Source organism: Pleurodeles waltl, chromosome 9 (genome assembly GCF_031143425.1).
Source record: "Pleurodeles waltl isolate 20211129_DDA chromosome 9, aPleWal1.hap1.20221129, whole genome shotgun sequence".
Taxonomy (NCBI): domain Eukaryota; kingdom Metazoa; phylum Chordata; class Amphibia; order Caudata; family Salamandridae; genus Pleurodeles; species Pleurodeles waltl.
This window is the reverse complement of record NC_090448.1, coordinates 233,932,539-233,959,990: the sequence shown is the minus strand read 5'-3', so window position 1 is coordinate 233,959,990 and position 27,452 is coordinate 233,932,539. Positions and strand designations below refer to the sequence as shown.

The 27,452-nt window shown below is 43.9% G+C and overlaps 1 protein-coding gene across 1 annotated transcript in view; it reads right to left on the bottom strand.

Moving 5' to 3' along the window:
• The window catches only part of NUP210 (nucleoporin 210), a 462,103-nt gene that overhangs the window by 84,822 nt on the left and 349,829 nt on the right, over nucleotides 1-27,452 (bottom strand). The window contains exons 33-34 of the mRNA XM_069206618.1: nucleotides 26,972-27,105; nucleotides 10,089-10,212 (exon numbers count right to left, since the gene is read on the bottom strand). Coding sequence (XP_069062719.1) covers nucleotides 10,089-10,212; nucleotides 26,972-27,105 — 258 coding nt within the window. The remainder of the gene's footprint in view (nucleotides 1-10,088; nucleotides 10,213-26,971; nucleotides 27,106-27,452) is intronic.

Here is a 27,452-nt window from a genome sequence, read left to right as displayed (position 1 = left end):
CACCCCTTCTGCGCCATGAGAACCGAGACTGCCGTTGATGGCCGTTTTTCAAATAAACAATTACAGTGTATGACGCCCTGCCAGGTGCTATGGTCAGACCATTTTTTTACTCCCTTTCTGTTGACACTTTGATAGTCAGAAGGAAGTCAGACTGCTTCATCCCAGGCTGGCCTTTTATTCCCATTGATTTTGAAGGAAGTGGACAATGATGGGAAGAATACTTTTAAAATTGTTGTGAGCTTCACGGTCCCGAAAGCTACATCCTCCTCATTAGCACCTAGTCAGACGCTATGTTCACAACTTAATGATTTTTTTAGGATAAAACCCTCACAATTCAGTCCAAATTAGAGGGTCTGGGGCCAGTAGCATTTGCAGGTCCCTCAGTGGAGTTTAAATTTTCATCTGTTACGGCCCCTACTTTGGTGAATGTGATGGCTTTATTGCAAACTGCAGGTCTGGCTCTCCTGATGACCTTGCACCAGCTCATATCCTGAACACCATTGCAGATATTATAGCTCCTATTTACTAGGAGCTATTTGTCATCTCCCTCTACTCAGGAATCATTCTAGAGAACTGGAAGAGTGCAAAGATGATCTGTTTGCTTAAAAAAAAGCTAACGCTGACCCTGAAATTTACACACATTTAAAGTGGTGAACTTACAGCTTAGTACCTTTTTGGCTGAGAACAATCTGCTAGACCCCTCACTATCTGCTTTTAGTGCCCGCCACAGTACCAAGACGTCATTTCTGGAAGTCTCTGACCTTATTAGGCTAAGTTTGGACTCTGGTCCTAACATCGCTCTAGTACTGTTGGACCCGTCAGCCGCATTTGATAATGTAGACCATAACATCTTGCTGAGCCAGGCTAGATCATCTAGGGGTGATAGGTTCGGTCCTAAGATGGTTGGGTTCTTTTTTGGAAGGACAAGAACAGGTATTGTGGATTAAGCCTTATGCCTCAGAGGCAAAAAATATGAAGTGGGGGTGCCACAGGGCTCCTCCCTACGTCCTACACTTTTTAACCTCTACATGACCCCCTTGGCATATCTGGTGTAATCATTCAACATCAAGGTCATTTGGCATGCGGACGATACGCAGCTCCTGCTCAGGTACGATGGGGACACTGCAACTGCAAAAGATGCTTTTGCATGTTGCATGAAAGCACTGCTGGATTTGCTGAGAACCAATAAATTGCAGTGTAACCCAGACAAAACTAAGGTCTGTGCTCCTGTGCCGCGGACTTAACCATTACGTCCTCGGCACGGAGCACAGAGGGAACGCTAGCGCTCCCTCCGTAGGGTTTCCTCCACCCCCTCAAGACAGGGATGGAAGGGGGAAGACCTTCCGCCACCCCCCCACCCCTCACGCGCTGGCATCATTACCCACTGCCGGTCGCACTGGAAGCCATTTGCTTCCAGTGCGATATCAGGAGAAACAGGTGAGTTTCTCCTCCGGCGGGTGGGGGGTTTGGGACAAAGGCACCGGGGAAAAGGAAAGGCTTTTCCTTTCCCCCAGAGACTCTTTGAGCATTCCTGCTGCCTGATCGCATCGTGATCGGGCAGCAGGAATGCTTACTAGACGCCAGGGATTTTTTAAAATTTTTATTATGTTTAAAATGTTTGTGTTTGGGAGCGGCCCCTTGGGCAAGGGTCGCTCCCTTTTGGGGCCATGTTTATGTTGGCCATTTCTGCACCCTTGGGGGCAGAATCCACTAGACGCCAGGGACTTTTTTTAAAATTATTTTTAAAATGTTTATGTGTTTGGGAGCGGCTCCTTGGGTAAGGGTCGCTCCCTTTTGGGGGCATGTTTATTGTGGCAATTTCTGCCCCCCTTGGGGGCAGATCGGCCTATTATTTTTAGGCCAGTCTGCCCCCAAGGGGGGCAGAATCCACTAGACGCCAGGTATTTTTTTTTTATTTACTGTGAAATGTTTTGCGTTGGGGAGCGTCCCCTTGGGCAAGGGTCGCTCCCATTTGGGGGCATGTTTCTCGTGGCCATTTAGATCGGCCTATTATTTTAGGCTGATCTGCCCCCAAGGGGGGCAGAAGCCAATTAGACACCAGGGATAGTGTGTTAGTGGAGGGGGGGCAACCCCTTGGGCAAGGATCGCCCCCCTTTGGGGGCACGTGTACCAAGGCCATTTCTGCCCCCCTTAAGGACAGATCGGCCTATTATTTTTAGGTTCATCTGCCCCCAAGGGGGGCAGAAACCACCAGAACGCCAGGGATTTATTTTTATATGTTTATTTATGTGGGGGGGCGTCTCCTTGGGCAAGGGGCACCCCCCAAGGGGGGCACTGAACTGTTGGCCATTTCTGCCCCCCATGGGGGCAGATGGGCCTTATTTATTTAGGCCCATCTGCCCCCAAGCCACATAGACACCAGGGGTAGTGTGTGTGTGTGTGTTAGTGGAGGGGGGGCGGCCCCTTGGGCAAGGGTCGCCCCCCCTTTGGGGGCACGTGTACCAAGGCCATTTCTGCCCCCCTTGGGGACAGATCAGCCTATTATTTTTAGGCTTATCTGCCCCCAAGGGGAGCAGAAACCACTAGAACACCAGGATTTTTAAAAAATATGTATTTATGTGGGGGGCATTGAACTGTTGGCCATGGGCCTATTTTTTTAGGCCCATCTGCCCCCAAGGGGGGCAGAAGCCACGTAGGCACCAGGGATAGTGTGTGTGGTTTGTTTTTTATTTGGGGGTGGGCCCTTGGGCAAGGGTGGCTCCCCCTGGGGACACAGTACTAAAGGTATTTTCTGACCTCCTTGGGGCAGATAGGCCTATTTTTTAGTAGGCCCATCTGCCCCTATGGCAGAATCCACTTAGGCACCAATTTCTAAATGCTTGATGGTGGGATGTTTTTCAACTGACAAAGTATTTGCATTTGTGATAATTTTTTTCCTCCTTTTTGTTCTAGTTCAAAGCTTTTGCTTTCCTTGCTGTGGCTCCTTGCGGTTTTGGCGGTGGTTTACCTGCGGTTTGCATAGTTGCATGTTTTAGGTAAGTAAAAACAATTTACTCCAAAGGAGTATTGTTGCCATGCATGAATGACATGTTTGTAGGTGGTGTACTAAATGCAGGTTTGTGTGAAATTGTCCTTAGATTTGTGCACAATGATATTTGTGTTGTGTTATTTCTAATTTGCTTTTCTTTCTTTCTTTTTAGTGGGATATCATTGGTGATTGCTGTGTCTGTGCAGAGTAGTTGCTGGTGATTCAAGCTTTTTCAGGCAAGTGAGCGGTATAGTTTTTGAGTTTATAACTCTTACTAATAAAGCTACACTTTATTACTTATCTTACACAGTGCTGGTTGTTGGTGGTACATTTGTCCAGTTAAATTTTGTGGGAAAGATCATGGCTAGCCACAGGATGACCGCTCAGCAGGTGGTTGGTATGCTTTTTGAGTCATTGTCTGATCATGATTATGAGACGGACTCTGCATCTGAGGCAGAGGAGGAAGTGAGGGATTCTGGCAGTGACGTTTCTGTCGGAGAGGAATCTTCTGATGAGGAAGCCACACTCAGTGCAGATGAAGGGCCTGTTTCAGGGGAGGACACTGATTGGCCATTAGTGCAGCAACCTGGGGCTGAAAGGTTTCCCGTTAGAAGACCTGAATTCTGGGTTGCCCCAAACATGGAGCAGCCAGAGTTGCCTGCCTTTACTGGTCTCCCGGGATGTAGAGTCAATACTGAGAACTTTTTGCCTGTCAATTTCTGTGAGTTATTTGTGGATGATGTGTTTTTGGAAGAGATTGTTGAGCAGACTAATTTGTGTACAGAGCAGTATTTGTGGGACAACGCTGCTAGACTTAGGCCGCACTCTAGAGCTGCCCAGTGGATTCCCATAAATTTGGAGGAGATGAAAAGGTTTTTAGGTTTGACTCTTTTGATGGGGTTGATAAGGAAGCCGTCACTGGCTTCTTATTGGTCTACTAGTCCTTTGATGGCAACAGCTATATTTCCTGCAACAATGAGTCGTAATCATTATTTGCTTCTTAGGATGCTGCATTTTATTGACAATGCATTAGCCTTGCCACGAGATCACCCTGATTCTGACCGTGTTTTTAAGATTAGGTCTGTCCTTGATCATTTTGTAGATCGTTTTTCAGAGGTCTATGTTCAAGGCAAAGAAATAGCTGTGGACGAGTCTTTGGTCCTCTTCAAGGGTCGTTTGGGTTTTAGGCAGTACATTCCTAGAAAGAGGGCACGATGTGGAATTAAATTGTATATGCTGTCTGAAAGTAGTACAGGATATGTGTATAATTTCCGTGTCTACACTGGTAGGGATTCCAGTATTGACCCCCCTGGTTGTCCTCCCACTTTTGGAGTTACTGAGAAAATTGTGTGGGAACTTGGTAGACGACTGTTCAACAAAGGTCACCATTTGTATGTAGATAACTTTTACCCTGGAGTGCAGCTGTTCAAGGAATTGTTTAGAGTGGACACGGTTTCTTGTGGCACAGTTCGTTGTAACCGGAAAGGCCATCCAAGGGAACTTGTCTGTAAAAAAACTTGAGAGGGGACAGTGCAGTGCCTTGCGGAATGATGAGCTGCTAGCTTTGAAGTTTTCAGACAGGAGGGATGTCTACATGCTAAGTACCATCCATGATGAGAGTACTTCCCCCGTGACTGTTTGGGGCAAGGTTGCTGAAGTGCGCAAACGTGTGCATTTTAGATTATGATAAGCACATGGGAGGTGTAGATAGAGTTGATCAAAGGTTGGAACCTTATACTGCTATTTGTAAGTCTTATGTTTGGTATAAGAAGTTAGCAATTCGCCTCTTCCACTTAGCAACTTTTAATGCTTTTATTGTGTTTAAGGATAGGTCTCCAGAGTCAAAGATGACATTTGTGAAATTTCATGAGCCAGTGATAGAGAGCCTTACTGTTGTGGAACAGGCCAGAGTTCCTAGAGAAGCAGTGGTGGAGGATGTGGCTAGATTGAAAGATCGCCACTTTGCTGAGCACATTCCTCCCACACCCAAAAAAGACTTTCCAGCTAAGAAATGTAGAGTGTGTTTTCGAAGAGGTATCCGTAGGGAGACTCGAATGTACTGCCCAGTTTGTCCTTCAAAGCCTGGGCTGTGTGTGGGTGGTTGTTTTAAGAATTACTACACCCAGAAGAATTACTGGGAACAACCATGAGTGTAAACTCATGTCTGTTTTGTATTTTCATGTGTTCAGTTTCATGGTTAGCATTTCTGTCATGTACTTAGTTAGAGCTTTTGTGTTTGTAGTTTTGTAATTATTTCTAATTATTTAGGGGTTTCTTTGTTTAAAAAAAAAAAAAAAAGCACACAAAAAAAGTGATGCCATTGTGTGTGGAGTGGGGCTTGGCTGAGGGTGTACGTAGTGTACATATTGACTTGCTGTTGGCTACTGCAACACACTGCCAGCCAAACACCAGTCCACACACTCCCATCAGCTGGTGTGATTGTTGTATCAGGCATGTGGGCGTATGTAAGTGATGGGCCCTTGAGTGGCGCTGTCTGTCGATGCGAGTGTTGTAATGTGCTGGGCCCGTGGCTGGCGGCGTGAATGGTCTTGTGCATGTCATGTATGAAAGGTGTGTGAATGGACTGTAAAGCGGTTGGTGCCTTGCCGTGGCTTTACAGCTCACGAGCGGTGAGTCATTGCTTTAGTTTTTTGACCTTTTAATTATTAACAGTGCATGTCCTTTTTGTGAAATCTCTTGTTAATAAAATTGTATATATTGAACCATCACTCACCCTTGTGCCAAAGCCAACCAGTACTTATGGATACAAGTGAAGAGAGAGCTCATTCACCTTCCCAAATTACTAACAACAACCACAAGAAGCAAGCACACTACCAAGTCTTTTAGTTCTGTGATGTCCCAAACACTAAAACAGAAAAAATCACTATTTTTAACCTTTGTCCAAGGTTACCATGATTAAAAACATGCCATATTGGTGGGTAACCACAAGACAATTTCATTGCACTTCTCCTCTTAGTTGAAAATTCAACTTACAAAAAAAAAACACCCCGCTGTAATAAGGCATCAAAGCACAACCCTGACACGCTAGGTGTCTCGAGCGGGACCCTCAATGATGAAGCATGCCACCAACTAGGTCATTTTCACAAAATCTACGGGCATTTGTTTTTCATAATTCGAGTGCTTGAGACATAACAGACGTAACGGAAATTTGAGGAAAATGTGATTATTTTGTTAAATTTGAAGTTTACAGGGGGTTCTGGGTAAGAAAAGTTGGGGGTTCCATGCAAACCACACCTCTCTGGACTCCCTCTGGTGTCTAGTTTTCAGAAATGTGTGGGTTTGGTAGGTTTTGGAAATTACCTTTCTGCAGGGTCACCCCCAAACTTTTTGCCTTCCTCCTTCTCTTTTTCTGTCCTCATTTTTGGTGGCTTTAGGACTCTAAGCACTTTACCACTGCTAGCCAGTCCTAAAGTGCATGTGCTCTCTCCCTAAAAACATGGTAACATTGGCTCATACCCAATTGGCATACTTAATTTACTTATAAATCCCTTGTAAATGTAATACATGTGACCAGGGCCTGTAAATTAAATGCTACTAGTAGGTCTGTAGCACTGATTGTGCCACCCACATAGGTAGCCCCTTAACCATGTCTCAGGCCTGCCATTACAAGGCCTGTGTGTGCAGTTTCACTGCCACTTCGACCTGCCATTTAAAAGTACTTGTCAAGCCTTAAACTCCCCTTTTTCTACATATAAGTCACCCCTAAGGTAGGGCCTAAGTAACTCATAGGACAGTGTGCTCTGTAGGTAAAAAGCAGGACATATACCTGCGTGTTTTATATCTCCTGGTAGGGGGAAAACTCCTAAATACGTTTTCCACTACTGTGAGGCCTTCTCCTTTCATAGGATAGCATTAGGGCTACCCTCATATACTGTTTGAGTGGTAGATTCTGATCTGAAAGGGGTAACCAGGTCATATTTAATATGGCCAGAATGGTAATAGAAAATCCTGCTTATTGGTGAAATTGGATTTAATATTACTATTCTAGAAATGCCACTTTTATAAAGTGAGCATTTGTCTACACGTAAAATCCTTCTGTGCCTTACAGCCTGTCTCCAATTTACATCTGGCTGGGCTGGTTGACAGCTCCCTTGTGCATTCCACCCAGACAGCCCAAAACACAGGATGCTCAGTGACACCTGCACACATCCACATACTGAATGGGTCTTCCTGGCCTGGGAGGCTGGAGGGTCTGACACTTACATTCCAAATGACAGTTGCCTGCCATCACACAATGGACTGCCAAACCCCCTACTGTGACCCTGGCAGACAGGGTTGTACTGAAAGGGGACCTTGTGCACTTCAAAGCCACTCTTTGAAGTCTGCCTCATTTCAAAGGCACATTTGGGTATATAAACTGGGTCTCTGGCCCTACCAACTCAGACATTTCATGACCAAGACACTTCTTGGGAAGTCATTCTGCACCAGAACCTGCAACCTGCCAAGAGAAGCTGCCTGGCTGCTCGAAGGACTCACTTGGACTGCTTTGCTGTAAAGGACTGCTGCCTTGCTGGCCTGTGGCTGCGCTGAGAAGTGCTCTCCAAGGGCTTGGATTGAGCTTGCCTCCTGTTCCTGAAGTCTCAGGGCCAAAAAGACTTCATCTCTGAAAGAAAACTCCTTGTGCAGTGAAAATCGACGCAGAGCCTGCCGGAATCAACACACAGCCTGTCCAGCGGTGAGAAAATCACTGCATCACCGAACCGGAATGACGCAGCCCGGCTCCCCGAGTGGAGATCGACGCAGCGCCAATGTTGCAGCTGGAACTTTGACGAACAGCCCACCGGATCGACACATCGCAGAGCCGGAATGATGCAGCCCAACTTCCTGCAAGAGGAATTGACGCAGTGCCAGCCCTGCAGCAGACATTCTACTGCATCACTCACTGGAACGATGCAACAGCTGTGACTTCGTCTTGCATGCCCAGGATTTCCACGCGTCGCCCCTGGGCATCAAAAGACCCTGCACCACAAAGAGGATTCAAGCCTGCGTGTCAGAATTTGACGCCAAACCCCTGCTGCGTGGAAAAGAATCGATGCATCACCTGTGTGCCCCCGGAATACCGACGCACACCTACCTTTTTCCACGCATCCCCTCCTCTGCTGTCTTCGTGCGTGTAATTTTGACACAAACCAGGTACTTTGTGTTTGCAAGAGACAATTGTTGCTTTTAAGAAATAAAGACTTTTCCTATCATTATAAAAGTGATATCTCAACTTGTGATTATCAAATCTTGACCATTTCGACATTGATTTAGTCAGATAAATATCTTATATTTTTTAAACCTGTTTGGTGTCTTTTTGTAGTGTTCTCAATGTGTTATTGCATGATTTGTTACACAAATACTTTACACATTGCCGGCTAACTTAAGCCTGACTGCTGAGTACCAAGCTACCAGAGGGTGGGCACAGAAAACTTTGGATTGTGTGAGACTTAACCCGACTAGGAGTGTGATCCCTATTTAGCCAAGGGTGTATACCTCTGCCAACTATAGACCCCATTTCTAACAGTAGGTATCCCTAGATTGACGTCGAGCCCGGGACCAAAAACGCAGGTGCCTCTCCTGCAAAAACAGGTTGTTTTGTGATAGATCATTTTGATGTGTCCACTTTGTGTTTTTGTCTTCCTTGTTGCAGGCACTTAGTCCACCAACACAAGTGAGGTAGCATTTTTATAAGGAGAGAAATGTGTGGCCCCCCTGAGGTTCCATAACATTTCATCACAGAAATGGGAGGAAAATGTGCTTTTTTCAGACACATTTTGAAGTTTTCAAAGTAATTTGGGTGACAGAACACAATGAGAGGCCAATAAGTCACCCCATTATAGATTCCCCTAAGTGTCTAGTTTTAAAAATAATTTACAGGTTTGCTAGGTTTCCCTAGGTGCTAGTTGAGCTACAGCCCAAAATCAACAGCTAGGCACTTTGCAAAAAAGTCAATTTTCAATGGGAAAATGTGATATGTCCATGTTGCATTTTGGGGCCATTTCTGTTGCTGGTACTACGCCTACCCACACAAGTGAGATACCATTTTTATCAGGAGACTTGCAAGAATGCTGGGTGTAAGGAAGTTTGTGGCTCCTCTCAGATTCCAGAACTTTGCAGCTCAGAAATATGAGGAAAGTCTGTTCTCTACACAAATTGAGGTTTTTAAAGGATCCTGGGTTACAGAACCTGATGAGAGCCTCACAAGTCACCCCATCCTGGACTTCCCTAGGTGTCTATTTAAAAAATGCACAGTTTGCTTGGTTTCGCCCTGTGCCAGCTGAGCTAGAGCCCAAAATCCACAGCTAGGCACTTTGCAACAAAAAAAAAGTCAAAATGTAATGTATCCATGTGTTTCTTGGGGTGTGTCCTGCTGCGGGTAATAGGCCTACCCGCAAAAGTGAGGTACCATTTTTATCGGGAGCTTTGGTGGGGACACAGAATTGTCAACTGCCTTTCTTTGCATTTGTGCCTTCCAAATGGAAGACAGCGTGTAAGAAAGAAGTAATTTTGAGAAATGCCCTCTAATTCACATGCTAGTATAGGTACCACCAAATTAATGAGAACGAAAATTAATATATGTATTACCTGTTCAATTGCACATCACTCCAGGACTTTACCATTTATTGCACCTTAATCACTAGGAAGGGACTTATAGCCAGCTATTGCAGGTAATAGCCGTGACTTCATACTAGTCTTAGAATCAATACTTTCAGGATATTGTTTAATACATTCATGCACTCAATTAAGGATTTGGAAATGCGTATACAGGTTATTTGTTCAATGGCATAGAACTTTAGTATTTCAACTATTAAGAAGGGGGTAAACACAGAATTAGCTTTTTATTATTTTTTCTCTTTAAAGTTTAGTGACGTAAGCAATTTCATTCCTATCCATTAGAGTACTTAATTATGCAGAAGGAAGTTGGCTTAAGATGCTTTTTTATTTTATTGTTAATTTATTAGTCAATAAATGATCGATTGTTGATTTCAATTACATTCAGAAAAGCCTTGGTAATTATTATGTGTTGAAAAATATTCTGTTTATTACGTCTCAATAAACAAAATGATATGTGGTTGAAGAGTGTACTGAAAAATACCTTTTAAATTGTTGGTTTGGTCTCCAATTGCAACAATAATTTTAGAGGCGGTCACTCCTTGGATCTTTGTCTTTTCTCCACTTATGTGCATGGCTGTGGTCTTCTGTGGTGCATGAATCATGAGCTGGAAGAGAGACATGAACATAAAGATACAGCCTTAAAACAAGAAGTACAAGGCAGAGGTGTGAAATATTTTTAGTTGTGTATGTTCTCTACACAGTTTTAATGATTTTCATATTTTTGTATGTTTGTGTATAGACCATCAAAATGCACATAATGGAAAATAAACACCTTCAGACATTTCCACTGTGTCCTTCAACTCTGCTGCTATCACACATCAGGGTACTTGCAACAAAACCAAGTGGTCTCTAATATTTCAGGGCTTTACTTTGGCCAATTATTTCACAGGGACAATCCAGGGACCTGCAAAGCAGAAATATAACGTGCCAGCAAGTCAGTGCTGCTGCTCAATTACACCAGTACACAGCCTGTCAAGGGAGCTTTTAAAATGTGCATATAGAATAAGGTGCTGAATGTACTATCACTGCTGCTGAAATACAGTTCAGTTTGTCAGTGGTGTTGTTCAAATAGGCTGGGCTCTCTTATCTCACACATGACACAAGTCGTATGCATCAGGACTTACTTTGCTGGTGGTCCTAAATTTCCATGCAGCTAAGTTATTCATCAGGTTATAGCCACAACCAGGCCATTTTCCCTAATAAGGCACACATGGCCACATAACATTCCACACTGCCAGCTCAGCACATACTGCCATGCCAGATTTTACCAATGAGTATGCACTAATGTCACATGCTCAGGTACAGCCCATGTGTCAGGTATTGCCAGCCTCTGCCTATAACTAAACACGCCAAGTTCATTTTTCCAGATGTGCCAACCACATGACAGACATGGGCCAGATACTGCCACATATGCTCAGATAGACACTCTTCTACAAACCATGGATTTCCTTCACATACTTAAGTATTCAAAAATGTCAGGCACTGCCACCATGTGACCCGGCATAGTTATGCCTTCCATATGTCAAGCAGTAGATATTATACAACCACTCACTGCTCACTTGCAAGTTGTTGATGCAATACTCCCAGTTAGGTGGGGCCACTATATTCAAAACATCAATACCCTATATATGTCCATGTACCAATTACGTTCCGGTACGCTATACTATATTTTTGCACTGAGAGATGTTTTAGACCTGCCCACAGCTGGGCTCCTACTACTTCCCACAAGGTAAATCATTTGAAAAAGGGTATTATGACAGGGATTTCAAAGTAGGAAGAATATAAGCCCCTGGTTTTACATCTTAAGGTCAAGTCCAATTTTCTTCTGATAAATGTATTTCCTAATTATAGAGGTCATGCAATCTGACCAAAAGGGATACTTTCTCAAATTAAGTGTTTTACCTGGGTAATCAACTCCCACATAACTCCTTTTGAGTCCACTTATGTCCACTTCAGGGCTTTGGCTTTCAAGTGGCTACCTCTTTGAATTAGATCATGCTTGGGCCTCGGACCATGATTTTTATTTCCCTATTTCTTCCACTTCCCCAGCGTGATTCTGTTTCCCTTTATTAGGTCCACCAAAATCTGTTGCCAGTTCTTTCCTTATTCACCTTGAGCTTCTAATCTGCTATCCACTGGGTATCTGCGCAGTCACAGTCACTTCTTTCTTAGCCTGAGTTACTTTAAAATCAGTGGGTGTAGTGAAAATAAGTATGTTTGACCACTGACTTTGTGTTTCACCACTGTGCATATTAGTTGTTCAATGTTCACCAGTTGCAGATTACATTTTGTATTCAGTTTAGCTGCCTATTGGCTTTATCATGGCATTAGACACTGCAGTTGAGACATTGCAGATGAGCTGTGTTTTTCCACATGGTAAACTAAGCTTGTGTTTTTCGTATTTTCTCTTACCGAACACGATAGCATGATAAGGAAGCGCATATTTTGTGTTTTTCTTTAGTGCAGAAAACACTCTGACCTTGAGGGGCGTGTCTCGAAACGATGGCCAGCTTTCGACACATTCCTGTCAAGGTTTACATAAACAAGCCAGCATTTTTTAATAATTCACATATGAAGAGGTAAGGGCCTTTCAGAAGGCTTTTTCCCATGATTATTTAACCTATAAAAGGTGTCCCTGTGCAACAGCGAGGGGAATTTTCAGAGACTTCAGTCAGGATTGGACGTCAAATTCCTGACAACACTTGTCCTGTGAGGGTGGTAAACTCTTTCTCGCAGTTGAACAGGGGTCATCAACTTGCTGGCATGAGACAGATGAAGAGCATTTGCAGGCCCTACGGTGATGAATTTTGACTTTATTCTTTGCTTTGCAATTATGCTATAATATAATCACATATATTTGCTGTGTACATTGCAGTTGAGAATCACTTTGATATATTTTCCTTTCATTGCTGTGACTATTTTTAAACGTGTGCTGTGACCTACTAATCTCCTTTCTCAGGAACCTCGTGGTGAAGTAATAATAAATGTCTTCTTTAAACTAAGAAGTGCATTCCAGAGATTTTTGTCAGCTCGGTCATTAGTGAAAGCAAAACAGTGGGACGGAAAGGCCACAGGAGCAGGAACTTTTTCCATTGTCTATTAAAGATGTTGCTAATCTATTATGTTCTGATAAAAAAAATTGTGGGAAGTCTCCCCAATTCTAGTAAAGGTTGTTTCTCAGGCACTAATAAACAAGTTACTTACCTTTGGTAACACTTTATCTGGTAGAGACTATATCTAACTGCAGATTCCTTACCTTTGAATTCTCGCCAGGCATCAGGCTGGATCCAGAACATTGTCATGAGCAGTATCCCTGCATGATAGTAGGTGGCCTCGATCAGCTCTGCATCCATCATTGGCATCATTCATACCAGATATGACATGGTGGGTCCTATCTAGGCACTACCCAGGCACGCCGACGTCAGTCTCTTTTCACGACTTTCGATGCCAGAAGCGCAGAGCCATAAAGAACACTGACTACTAGTGTGTCCAAACTAAGGCTTTGAAAGGGGACTCTCTGCCCATACAAATAAATCCATAGAGCGGGGAGGATGGGTGAGTTGGTAAGGAATCTGCAGCTAGGTATAGCCTCTACAAGATAAGGTGTAACAACTTGTCTATCTGATGGAGAATTCTACCTGCAGATACCTTACATTTGTATTGATGCTCAACCAAAGTGCCCATCCCTACGGACCTCACTGTCCGAGCAGTAGTGTATGGTAAACATGTGCAGAGATGCCCATATGGCTACCTCGCAGATGTCCAGGACAGGAACTACGCAGGCGAACGCTGTGGTTGCAGCTTTAGCTTGGCTAGAATGAGTGTGAAAAACCCTTAGAGGTTGCTTTTTGACCAGTGCGCAGCAGATGTTGATGCAGAGCATGACACATCTGGAGATGATTTGCTTCTGTACTGCCCAACCTTTCTTTGCACTCACATACCCCCACAAAGAGTTGATCATCCACCAGAACTCTTTTGTTTGATCAAGGGAGAGCACCAATGCTCTTTTTGGGTCCAGGAGGTGGAGTCTCTCCTCATCCTTAGAAGGATGTGGGGGTGTGCAAAAAGTCAGCAAGGTGATGGATTGGCCTACATGAAAGGGTGTGACCACTTTTGGCAGAAAAGAGGCCCTAGTGTGAACTACCACTTTGTCAGGATATATAAAAAGGTAGGGAGGTTTAGATGACAATGCCTGCAGCTCATTCACTCTGTAATTGCCACAAAGAAGGCTGTTTTGAAGGATTCAACCCATCTCCTGCTTCAGCGTGGATTCTTCTTTGCCGTGTGTCTGGATTTTCCATGCATCACCCCTGGGCATCATTTTCATCATCAACGTTGCACTGCAGTAAGGATTCCATGCATCGCCTTTCTTGCAAGGGAAAATAAAAAGAATATATATATGGATGTACATATATAATTGATGCATCACCAACCTGGCAGGAAAAGAATCGACTTATTGCCAACCCGGCAGGAAAATAACTGATGTATCGCCCGTAGCGCATCACCTACTTTGCGGCCCGCATCGTCGGATTTTGACGCATCTAGGGTACTGTGTGTTATAAGGATAGAACCACTGATTCTTCAGGATAAAGACACTTTTTAAAACTCAAAAAGTGATCTCTCTACTTGTGTATGTTGGATTATTGTCCTTTTGGTCTTGTTTAACTCAGATTATTATTGGCTATTTTCTAAACTGGTGTTGAGTGTTTTTTGGTGTTTTCACGGTGTTACTGTGGGTGTGCACAAATAATTTACACATTGCCTCTGAGATAAGCCTGATTGCTTGAGCCAAGATACCAAGGGGGTTAAGCAGGGGTTATCTTAGCTGCGTGACTCCATTGCCCTGATTACAGTGAGACTCCCTACTTGGACAGGTTGTAAACTGACTGCCAACTAGATACCCCATTTCTAACCGAGAATAACGGCCCAAAAGGTATGAGGTGTTCACTGACCACAAAGCAAGGCTGGTGGAAGAAAACACCTTCTCGTGTGAGCCTAACCTTTTGGATTCTCTGTCCGAGGGAGCAGAAGAAAAGGTGCCATGGGAGGGAAAGGCTTTGATCACCAAGCTCTCAGGAGTGGGTGTGTGAGTGTGTTGCAGCAAGAATCTGGGTTCCCCAGGTGCAGGGCGATGGTGGCGGGCAATTGTCCTGTTCACAGGAGCCCCTGTGCTGGGTTTGGACCAAGTACCCAATACATCTGTGAGGGCATCATTGTGTTGGAGCAACTTTCTGAGGTGGAAGCTCCCAGTTGCAGCACCTCTGTCAAGAGATTAGTCTTGATGGCCACTGAGGGTAGTTGAAGTTCCAGGACCTAAGCCGCCCTCCTCACCACCATAGCGTAAGAAGCTCCCTCCTCCATAGCCACAGTAGGGGGAGAAAGCATGCCAGTATCTGGTGTGCAGTCCACTGGCCTCATCCAAGTATTCACACCAGTTCATTTCTTCATGGGGCTGGTATTCTAAAGGGTCCAGCGACACCTCCCATTCATTCCGGAAGCCTAGCTCATAGTAAAAGGGCTCAAGATCCAATTGAGACAAGGCTTCTGCCGTGTCAGAGGTGGGAATTCCAACAGGGATGGCAGAGCCCTTGGATGGCGCCGGGAGCATCAGCACTGGCACTAAGGAAGATCGAGGTGGCACAACTGGTGCCAGTCTGGATCCAGGACTGGATTCCTTGGAGTCCCTAGGTGTCAGGGCCGGAGCTGCCAGCGCAGAACCTGAAGGGGCTCCCTCTGACCCCATAGGCCCTGAAGGCGCCCCAAGCATAGGTGCCGAAAATGAGGCACACCGGGTCATAAACTGTCAGAATTTGACTGGGGTCCCTTCGGCTCACTTAAACTCAAGAAGGTGTGGAGTCAATCCAGGTTCCACAGAACGAGGCCTCGAGCTTCGACTTCTTGGATTTGTTCTTGTGCCTCTACTTACCTGATCCTCCCAAGGACTTGGAGTGGAACAATGACGACTTTGGACTCCATGGCCAGTCCCAGGACCTTCCTTTCGACCAGTATCGCCTTACATGAAGTCGCACGCCAGGACGCCATAAACTTTGGGGACGCTGCCCTCAAAGCCTTCAGATTCATGGCCCAGCACTCAGAACATGACTTTGGGTCGTGGTCGTGCTCTAGACACCAAGGACACATGAGGTGCGGATCCATCACAGACAAAGCCAGATGACAGGATCCGCAGGGATTGAATGTCTTCGCGGAAGACATCCTCGACACACCAGGAGTTAAACTTGAAAAAGACTCAACAAAAAGTTGAGAAAAAAAAAAAAGACAGTCAAAAAGTGAGCAGGGGAAGCTTTCTTCGGATCAGCGCTTATCTGGTGTGGAAGTAAAGAACTAACATCAGTGTATCTGGATGGTGCCTATATAGGACCAGCAACGTCATATCAGGAGCGGACAACGACAGATGCCGAGCAGATAGATGCCACCTACCGGCGTACAAGTGTATTGTTCACAAATATCTTCCAGATGCAGTCTGATGCCTGGGAAGAATTAAAAGGTATGGAATTTGCAGCTTAAAGACTATTAGGTAAGTTAAGACTATTTTTCTCCAGAGTCTGGGGCGCACGTTTGTTTCATGTAGCTAGTCTTTTTTTTTTTTTTGCTTAAGTACAGAATAGTTCAGGTTTTTAATTAGAAAGCCTTGCAAAATGCCAAATTCTCCAAGCCTTTACAATTGATAATGAAGAAACTGGAGCTTTCTGTGGTTTAGTAGATACAGGTCATGTGAAGCTAAAAGGAACCTATTCTGCTTTGCAGATCATGGTTGCAAGTCATTCCTTAACTCTTTGCTAGAAAAAAAATAATAAACCATGTATGAGAGAAAGGTTTTTGTAAAGTATTGCATATCACCTTGCCTCAGAATGCTTTTAGATAAGTTATTTGGGGTGTTACATTTCAGCCAATTCTCTTGAGCATCTTATCTTAATTTATAGCACATTGATGGCCATATTTGCAGTGTTACTTCCTTTAGGGGTGGTCAGGAATGGTCAAAGGTGTTATGGACAAAGCAGCACTTATTCCTCCTGTTAGGAGTTAAAAGTAAATATGAAGGGGATTCTGGGTGACTGGAATTTATGTTTCTGACCATTATTTCACCTATTTACTCCTATTTTGATTTCAAGCACACTGAAAGGGAATGAACTCTGTGGATCATTTTTCTCCTTCTGAAACTCCCAGTTGTCCGTAGTTGAACTCACATTTTTCGACTACTCCACTCTGGCGATAAATGTGTGCCCTGTGATCTGTGAGGGGCAGGGAAAAGGTTGTGAGGATGGTGAGAGAGTGAAGGGGAGAACCTTGCCTGCCAGGGGGAGTTTGACATGGTATCTCTGTGCTTTGAAAGATGGTCAAACAGAGGCCAGGGAATGGTGCTGGTCTGTAACGTGGTTTTACCGTCCAGATTTTCTTAGGATCGAGGGGAGCGTAATGCCACAGGGGAGTTTTACTCCACTTGTAACTGTGAGTGTTCTCATCCAAAGAGATACCTACTCACATATTTTCATTAGCACATATACTATCTTCACTGCCCATCAAACATAATGCATTTATGACTATATACAAGGCGCAATATAATAACGCATAATGCCAAGAGCACTTTCTGCATTTTTCATAATCTACAATATATGATTTTGTGATTGAGCTCTGTAGGAAATTGGGATATTAGTTAAGAGGGGTGAAACCCTACTCAAGCAGTACCACAACTTCTGTCAGAGTGAAGTCATAAGCAAACCCCAATTATACTGTAAGCTTGGCTCAAAGTAGTCACGCTTAACTTTGAAGTCCTGAATAAATACTTTACACATTGCTTCTAACAGTAATAAATTGAACACACTACACAAGAAAAATCCTGTACCATTGTAACATCTAATATATTATTGGGTACTAAAATGACAAAAATTCAAACAGTAGAACCAGAGAAAAAATGTTGCAAAGTTTTAAGTGAAGATAGTCCCTAGAAGCACAAAGTGCCAATTCTGGGCATTTGGTCACACTGGATTGGGACAAGTTCAGGCTGACTGTGTTGGAGCATGGCCCAAATACTGTAACCAAGTTTGGCCTGTGGAACAAAATACCTTAAATCCGGCTGTGGAGTCTTGCAATATCCCACGTGGAGGGTGTTTGTGCAGCAGCCATTTCGGGGAGCTACAATGCAAGATCCTGACTATGGGATGCGGCGTGCAGCAGCGTGTACAAAGAGATGCAGTGCTGCAATGTGAGTTTGTGCATTGAGAAGGAATCGGACAGTGGCGGTTCTGAAAAGCTGCTGGATCCTGCATCGGAGGGAGAGGGGATGCTTCATGCAGCAGTACTTCCGATGCAGAACTTTGAGGAGATATGGTGTGCTTTGTCAATTCTGCCTGGGCCACAGCTGTGCTGGCAGTGCACCTTCAGGCCCAGGTCCAAGGGTCCAGGACTGGGGTGGCATCACTTGGGGGATTTGACTCACAGAAGGCAGAGTCCAGGTGCTAGATACGGGGTGGTTGGAGCCTTTTCTGTCCTTCAGGCTTTTATCATAAGGCAAGCCAACTAGCTTTTCATTAAGACAGCAGAGTAGCAAGCCTTTTTGCACAACAGCACAGCAGTCCTTCTGAGTGTTCCACAGGTCCAGAGGTTTACTGAAGAGTGGGAATTTTGGGGTCCAGTATTTATAATGGGTGCCCACTTTGAAGACGGAGAAGATACTGAAGGTTTCCACCCCAGAGGTCCTTGGAATGTCCTGCCTCCCTGCCCTTTCCCCAGTGTGCCTGGGGACACAGAAGACTAGTGTTTAACTCTATGTGGGTGTTCTCAGGCAGAGGCTTTATGATGTACAAGCATGGTAGGTGACAGCTCCTCCCCTGCATCAAGTTAGAGGTGGTTCATCATGCCAAAACCTATTTCCTCTATGTCTTACTTTGTGAGAGCAATACACAAAGACCAACTGCCAGCTGCAACTAGTCATGTGACCCATGCATCAAATGGTCAGGATAAGAGAATGCCAACTTTTTAAATTATTTTTTCAAATATGGGACTTAAAATATAATTTAACCATTAGAGAGGGTTTTACATTACAATTCTTTAGACACCGAACTCAAGCTTCCTATCTACTCCCAATTAAACATTACCACCTACTAAATGTAATAAGGGAACTCAATGTTGCCCTATGGGAGAGGTATCTCTTACAAAGTGAAAATCAAATTTACCAGTTTTTCACTACCAGGACCTTTAACACTTGAAAGTACACATCGAGTTGTTTGAATACACCATATCCTGTCATCTGGGCTGTGAAGGGCCTACCCCAGATGAGAAGTATATGTAGGGAGGCTTTGGCCTGGCGAGAGGTTTATGTTGCCAGTTAAGATGACAGTTTACAATTGCACTCATAGGCTACAAAGGAAGCCTGAGATGTTTACAGGGCTACTTAAGTGGGGTGCAACAATAGGTGCTGCAAGCCCACTAGTAGCATTTAATTTACAGGCCCTGGGTACATGAAGTACCAAGTAAATGAGATGTGCTAATTAGGGTGTAAGTCAATTTATCAGGTTTAAAGGAGAGAGCACAAACACTTTGGCACTGGTCAGGAGTGGAAAGGTGCACAGAGTCCTAAAAGCCAACAAAAACAGGTTTAGAAAACAGAAAGGTGAAAGCAGAATGTTTGAGAATGACCCTGCAGAGAGGGTCAAATCCAACTGGTTCACTTTCTTTGTTTGCTCTATAAAATAAACTACATGGACTGTAATACGCAGACTTCAGGTAGGAGTTGTGGCTTGACATGTACTACATTTGTGTTATGTCCTACTAATCTGACAAAGTCAAGTGGTTCAAGCATGATGGTCTGTTCTGATGGTTGCCTTAAACCATTACTGATAATGTTATGTACAGGGAGTGCAGAATTATTAGGCAAATGAGTATTTTGACCACATCATCCTCTTTATGCATGTTGTCTTACTCCAAGCTGTATAGGCTCGAAAGCCTACTACCAATTAAGCATATTAGGTGATGTGCATCTCTGTAATGAGAAGGGGTGTGGTCTAATGACATCAACACCCTATATCAGGTGTGCATAATTATTAGGCAACTTCCTTTCCTTTGGCAAAATGGGTCAAAAGAAGGACTTGACAGGCTCTGAAAAGTCAAAAATAGTGAGATATCTTGCAGAGGGATGCAGCACTCTTAAAATTGCAAAGCTTCTGAAGCGTGATCATCGAACAATCAAGCGTTTCATTCAAAATAGTCAACAGGGTCACAAGAAGCGTGTGGAAAAACCAAGGCGCAAAATAACTGCCCATGAACTGAGAAAAGTCAAGCGTGCAGCTGCCACGATGCCACTTGCCACCAGTTTGGCCATATTTCAGAGCTGCAACATCACTGGAGTGCCCAAAAGCACAAGGTGTGCAATACTCAGAGACATGGCCAAGGTAAGAAAGGCTGAAAGACGACCACCACTGAACAAGACACACAAGCTGAAACGTCAAGACTGGGCCAATAAATATCTCAAGACTGATTTTTCTAAGGTTTTATGGACTGATGAAATGAGAGTGAGTCTTGATGGGCCAGATGGATGGGCCCGTGGCTGGATTGGTAAAGGGCAGAGAGCTCCAGTCCGACTCAGACGCCAGCAAGGTGGAGGTGGAGTACTGGTTTGGGCTGGTATCATCAAAGATGAGCTTGTGGGGCCTTTTCGGGTTGAGGATGGAGTCAAGCTCAACTCCCAGTCCTACTGCCAGTTCCTGGAAGACACCTTCTTCAAGCAGTGGTACAGGAAGAAGTCTGCATCCTTCAAGAAAAACATGATTTTCATGCAGGACAATGCTCCATCACACGCGTCCAAGTACTCCACAGCGCGGCTGGCAAGAAAGGGTATAAAAGAAGGAAATCTAATGACATGGCCTCCTTGTTCACCTGATCTGAACCCCATTGAGAACCTGTGGTCCATCATCAAATGTGAGATTTACAAGGAGGGAAAACAGTACACCTCTCTGAACAGTGTCTGGGAGGCTGTGGTTGCTGCTGCACGCAATGTTGATGGTGAACAGATCAAAACACGGACAGAATCCATGGATGGCAGGCTTTTGAGTGTCCTTGCAAAGAAAGGTGGCTATATTGGTCACTGATTTGTTTTTGTTTTGTTTTTGAATGTCAGAAATGTATATTTGTGAATGTTGAGATGTTATATTGGTTTCACTGGTAATAATAAATAATTGAAATGGGTATATATTTTTTTTTTGTTAAGTTGCCTAATAATTATGCACAGTAATAGTCACCTGCACACACAGATATCCCCCTAACATAGCTAAAACTAAAAACAAACTAAAAACTACTTCCAAAAATATTCAGCTTTGATATTAATGAGTTTTTTGGGTTCATTGAGAACATGGTTGTTGTTCAATAATAAAATTAATCCTCAAAAATACAACTTGCCTAATAATTCTGAACTCCCTGTATACTAAGTTAATGTACTTGCAGCAGCACTCTGGCTCAAGCTTACCTGCTTTTCTGTATGGCCAGATATACATACTCTTAGTTATTTTTTGGCCTTCGTTCTGTTATATTAAAAGAAACACTGCAGGTAGCTTAAGATCTGCCAGTGCAATGCCAACATCAGCTTACCACTAGCTTAACACGGATGTTTAAGTCTTTGGTATCTGGCATATATTCACCAAGTTCCCAGTTTGTACACAAACAAGAATGTTCTCCTTTAGATTTGCTCCTACAGTTGACTAAATTTCAGATTAATGTTTTGTCCAGGAAAATTACAGGAACACTGTGGCAGTTACAGTTTCCAAGGAGTATTACTGTAGAAATTTTGTGAATTACTAAGGCAAGGTCTTTTCACCTACCCAAATAATCATTCCCCTGTACTATGTAATATAAACTACCAATGCCATAGAAGACACCACAATGTTTGGAGAAGAAGGAAAACCCATTTTCACATCACAGGAACCCTAAATGTGGTCATGTTTTCAATATAAGATATATTCAACTACACAGCAGAAATTAAAACCGTCAAACTGAAACTAAAACCTTGAACCATTTTGACGATCCAAACTACATACAATAACTTTCAGTGTTCAGAGAGGGTGTATTGCAGTTTTAATGTCATGAGATACTGCAAAGCACAGTTTCTATTAACTCTGATCTCCCATTTGGATTGTTGGTATGCCATCCTGAAGCACTGTTGATACTTTGAAATTTTGAGTGATTGTATTTTTAGGCAGGTGTTCTGTGTGGGGCTTTCGGGAAGCAATAGATTTTCTTCAGACATCATAGCTGAGGTTTGTGGTTTATTTGGCTGATAATTTGAATAGCGATTGCTTTGCAAATGCACCATCCAGTTCAAAAACATCTAACAAGAAGTGTGCTGCAACTTCCCAAATATGAACAACTTTACAAAAAGACTGCCTTTCCTTAGGGAAGAACACCATCACTAACATGTAATCTACGTACATTTACTGAGTAACATTAATTTGTCAAACATGTTCCCAACTAAATCCAAGCCTTCTTTCACACCTTTTTCTGCAAAACTGGTCAAACGTCAATTCAAATGATTTGGCCTCATTCAAATGTTCTTTAGTATCTAGCACATTTAAGTAAGTAAATTAGATCCCTCACACAATAAAAGCAATGACTTATTTCAAACTCAATAGGCAAATGGTGAAAAATGGGTTCCTTGCCTTTGGAAACGCTCTCTCTGCTGTATACTCACTAACCACAGATTACTCCCCTTAAGAGTATCCCCAGAATGGATCCAGAGGCTTTGATAGCGGTGGTCATGCACGCACTGGCAGGTGGCATCATATGGCTCTGTGGTGACACTGTACCACCCTGGAAGTGGCAGAGTGGAGCCACATATAAGTGTCACTCCTCCCTGCTGACGTCCGTTTCATCATCTTTCCCTTCAGTACCCTCAGACACTGAGCATTGAAAAATACGTTGAAAGAGTATACTTATTCTAACTAAGAACCTTTTAATGTATAAAAGTGGCTACACTACACAACAAGGAGTGGAGAGGGCAGTGAGGAAATCATCAGTTAGATACAGCATCCACCAGAAACAGTGTTATTGAAGGTCATTAACTTGTTCTTCTGATAGATACCTCTAACCACAGATTCCTCACCTTTATTATAGATTAGATGCCACAACTGTACCTCTGAAGGTGGAAGGTCTGTAAAATGCACTCACATCAAAACATTCTGCAGAAATCGTGGGTGCAGTGCATTGTACATGTATGCACTGATGCCCATGTTGCAGCCTGGAGGGAGTCTAAAAACATGTACTCCCTCCTCCAAATCTCTCCTCCCTACCCCCACCATGATGTTGTTACAGCCTTGTCCTTGGTGTAGTGGTTCTATAGGAGTTGAAAGGGGCGTTTGTTGGCCAGTCCTCTGCGTTCCCTTTCTTTGTCACAGAGAAACCCACAAAGTGCTCATCATCCACACTATTGCTTTTTGGGTGGTCAATGTAAATACCCAGCTCCCCCTTAGAGTTGAGCAAATCTCTCCACTTTAAAAGGGAGAGGCTTTGCAAAAAAGGCAAGCAGAGAACTTGTTTTGCCAATGTGGGAGGGAGTTACAACTTTTGATAGGAAGCCACCCTGGTCCTCAGCAACACTTTGTCCAGAAAGAAGGTGGTGTAAGGCAGGTGTACTGAAAACACATGTAGTTTACTTGCATGATATGCAGACGTTATGATTAACACTCTTTTTAATGTTAAGAGTCAGCTGTGAATAGGTTTGACTGGCATGCACATAAGGAACGTTTAGACCAAGTTCAGGTCCCATAGCGGCTTAACGAACTGCTTGGGTAGGAAACGTGCAAGTCAAACCTTTTATAAAATGCATGACAGACAGTTGAACAATGGTGGTTTGTCAAGCAACAACAGAAAGGCAGAAAGAGCAGACAATTAACCTTTCACTGAGCCCTCCTGAACTTCTGGATTGGCTAAAAAAGAAAAAAAGAACATCTGAAAGTGTGGCTAGTGAGAGGTCAGTGCCTTAGACCCCACACAGGCAAACAATTTGCCCCAGTGCCCAGTGTAGATAGATTTTGTGGAATGGCATCTGTCATTGTGGAAGCCATCAACCACCTCAGTCAGAAAGTTACAAGTATTGAATTGCCAGTCTCTAGTCTTGTGCATTGAGGTGCAGACTGTGGACAAACAGATGCAGGATCCTACCATGTTGATGAAACAGGCTGTTTGGCCAAAGTGGTAGTCTGATTGAAGGACAAATGCTCAGGACCTCTGGGTACTACACCCTCTTGGCCCACTCAACGGTGATTAAGTTGACTTGTGCCCTGTTAAGTTGACTCTCCTGAACTTCTGCAGAACTTAAGGCGGGAGAGGTAAAACTGGATGCCAGGAGTTCAACTGCGGTCTGGAGGTAATCTACGTCAAGTTTGACCGGGCTTAGAAATAAATATGTCCCCAGTCTCAGGGGATAGGTATTGACCACCACCATCATTTTCCTGAACATCCAAGGTAAGGCTGAAAAGTGAGCACAATAAATTATAAAAGCCTCTTGCCCACCTTGTCACACAATAATGCTGATGGGAATACAGGACAAATAGACAGAAATATGCATCCTGCAGGTCCGGGGATCCAGAGCTGAAAAGACCTGAACCAGTGTAAGCATTTTAACATGCCCTTCTTCAAAAAGAAATTTAACGAGCAGAGGTCCAAAACAGCTCTGAGGCCCCTGTCCTTCTAATGAACAAGAAAGTAGAGCAGCAAACTCCCACCCCCACCCCTCTGAGCCTGGGACCGGCTTGATGGCAGAACTGGACAACAGCAAAATTATGTCATGTATCTGGACTAAGGACTGCTCTTCTGAAAGTCACTCTGATGTATTAAAAATTGGTTAGGGAAGAAATGATAGGCAGGACCACAACTCCCTAAACAATTTGCAAGATCCACCTGTCTGGCATGACAGATCTCCAGCTGGGGATGAAAGGCTGTTTATTGCCTCCTGCCAGCCTTGCATGGAACTCTGAGGGTAGAATAAGGCTGCTTCTCAGCACTGAAGCTGGATAAGAGATATTGAAGGATTGCTGCCCCTGCTGGGGCAACTGGATTTGGCTGCAGCAATGCTCTGGGCAGTGCTGATCGATTTCTGCAGTACAGGTTGAGAAGGCTTGCACTGTGTCAGGTGGCCTGCTGGTGTAATCCCTTATCTACCTGCATCGGTATGAAAAAGCGTTGTTAATGATGATAGCTCCAAAGATCTAACTGTGGGGTGACTCTTTAAAATGTTATACAGCCGAATCAGCCTCTTCATGAAATACCATGAAGTCATCAAAGGGCATGCTCATTAAGGATGCTGGCATGTCCCAAAAACAAACAGTTGAGCTCATCCATTCATGTCACCGAAGCATGACACTGGTACCAATAGCTATGCCTATGCAATTAGTGTTGTCCTGGCCAGCTCCGAACACATACTTCCCAGGAACCAAGCCATGATTCATGTAGGCTAATGAGGCACCAATGTCCTTTGGGGCAGCCAGCTGTCTCATTGGCCATATACCAAAATGCATGAGTGTACCTTCCCGTGAGATAAATTGTGTTAATGGATACGAGGGCTGAACTAGCCAAACAACAATTCTCTGTCTGAATACATCAGTTCTTTTTGATTCTGTGTCTGGGGGATTGATCAGAAAGGAATTGAAACTGACCTCACTTGTTGATGCCTGATAAAACATTCCAGTATAGAATATTTGTTTCACAAGTCCAGGTCACCAGGGACCAGCCTTGGTCACCTAACCAAACGTCAATTAGCATGGCTCATAAGTTGCTATAAGGGCATCAGTAAGGGCTTCCAAAAAAAGGCAGTAGAGGCTCAATTGCCTTCGCCTCACTAGTGGGCAATTGCAAGTCTACAGCTTCAGCTGCCCTCAGACCTATTACTAGAAACAAGGCCCTTTCTTCCACTGGGGGTTTAAGAAGTGAATCCGGCTCAGTTTTAGGACATGTTGCTATCCGACTGGCATTTTGGAGGCCTAAGTACAAGGCACTGTCAGCAAAGTAATTTTAAGCCCTCTCCATCATCATCAGTGGCATTAGGTGCATCCACTACAGGATCAGATCTAAAAAGAGCCACAAGCCTCTGATATTACTGGGATTGTAGCAGAGGTCTTCGATTAGAGTCTGGGTGTGCCTTTGTGATCTCATAGTCTAACTTGGGCCCCAAGCGGGTCGAAATCAGTTCAGGGAGATTGCATTAGGACCAGATGTGGGGCTAGCACTGGCAGGTTCATTATCACCACCCATTTGGAAGGAACTTCCATGGATTCTACCATCGCTGCTGAGGGCAGGACAGCAGTCAGTCCAGGTGCTGGGTGCCCAGAAGGCACTGGGGAGGAACCCACTGGTGAAAGTCTGATTGGAGACCCTTACGTCTCCTTGGGGGCTGAAGGTACAATAGAGGGAGCCAGCATCACACTGAAGGTCTGCAGCATGGGCTCTTTGAAGTACATTATCTGCTACAGGATTGAAGACGGCCAGGAATATTTAGGAAACATCAGGACCAACTGTGGCATTGGGTCAGAGTCAGATCACACCAATGGAGAGCAATCTTTATCTTGATGATCTTGCCCCTTCTTGCTATACTTTGCTTGGAAGGATGGGGTATAGCTGTGCTTGGCCTTCTTGCAATAAGGTCTGGACTTCAACCAAGAAGTGGACATTTATCCTCAAGACCAGAATTGTGACTGGGCCTGCAACTTGAAGCTAGATTGTTGTTTTGGCAGTGGCCTCTTGTGTTCAGCAACTTAGAACTTTACTTCTTGCTCCTGAATTGCCTTTGGGTGCATAAGGACATACTTGTCACACCACTTTGAGTCTTATCTGTGCCCAAGCACCCCAAACACCTTTTGAGCAGCACTGTGACTGTAGTTTTCGGTGGAAACACATTGTTGTAGAAATTTAGAGGTCGTTGGAAGAGTGACAAAGTTGGCAGTGGAACTCCGGATCTGCAACAAAATGTGTGGAAAAAAAAAGGAACTGATATTGGCATGCTGGGGTGGTGCTTATGTAATCACCACTCCGTCACTTCCAAGGAGGTAAGGAGCTACATGACACTGGCGTGTTGGAGCATTCCCACAAAAATCTCTAGATCGAGTCTTGCACCCGGAGACGTTCCAAAGCTGAGGAATCTTCAGCCTGGAGTATCCATCAAAACATGTCTTTAGCATGTAGAACAAGTGCTTACTGGTAAAGGTAAGGACACAACAAAGTTGCAATATTTTTTTCAAATAGATGCTGAAAAAGCCACAATAACTAAGATTTTAACAGCACTACCAAGTGCAATTATGGTTGCGTTTGGTAGCTAGCAGTGCAGCCATGTTGATTTACAAATTTCCTTCAAAAGTCAAAGTGGCTTACCTCTCTGTATGTTTTAAGTAGTCCAGGAATCTCATAGTAGATGGTGACCACTCCAGAATCTCTTGCTACTGCTGCTCCACTTTTGGGATCCACTTGTAACAAGTTTGATGAAGAGCTCCATACTCCAGAGAGGCCTGTGAGAAATAAATCACACTTCTGAAGGGCTCTTCATTGTGTCCCATTTTCCCCCAGCAGGGATATATATATATGTATATATACATACATACACACGCACACACACAGATTAAACAATCCTTTAAAAGGAACTTTTATTTTTTTTATTTTTTACATGAAATGAGTAAAAGGGCAGATGGCAAATATTAAACGAAAAATGACTAAACTACTAGCTTACCACTGTGAAAGGCTAGGATGTTGCACTAGCAAGGCCCTAGTGTGTACTAATAGCCACCTTACATCTGATGCACTGGTTGGATGGGACATTAACTCTACTTGTAAAATTTGTGATAGTGGCATATATTGA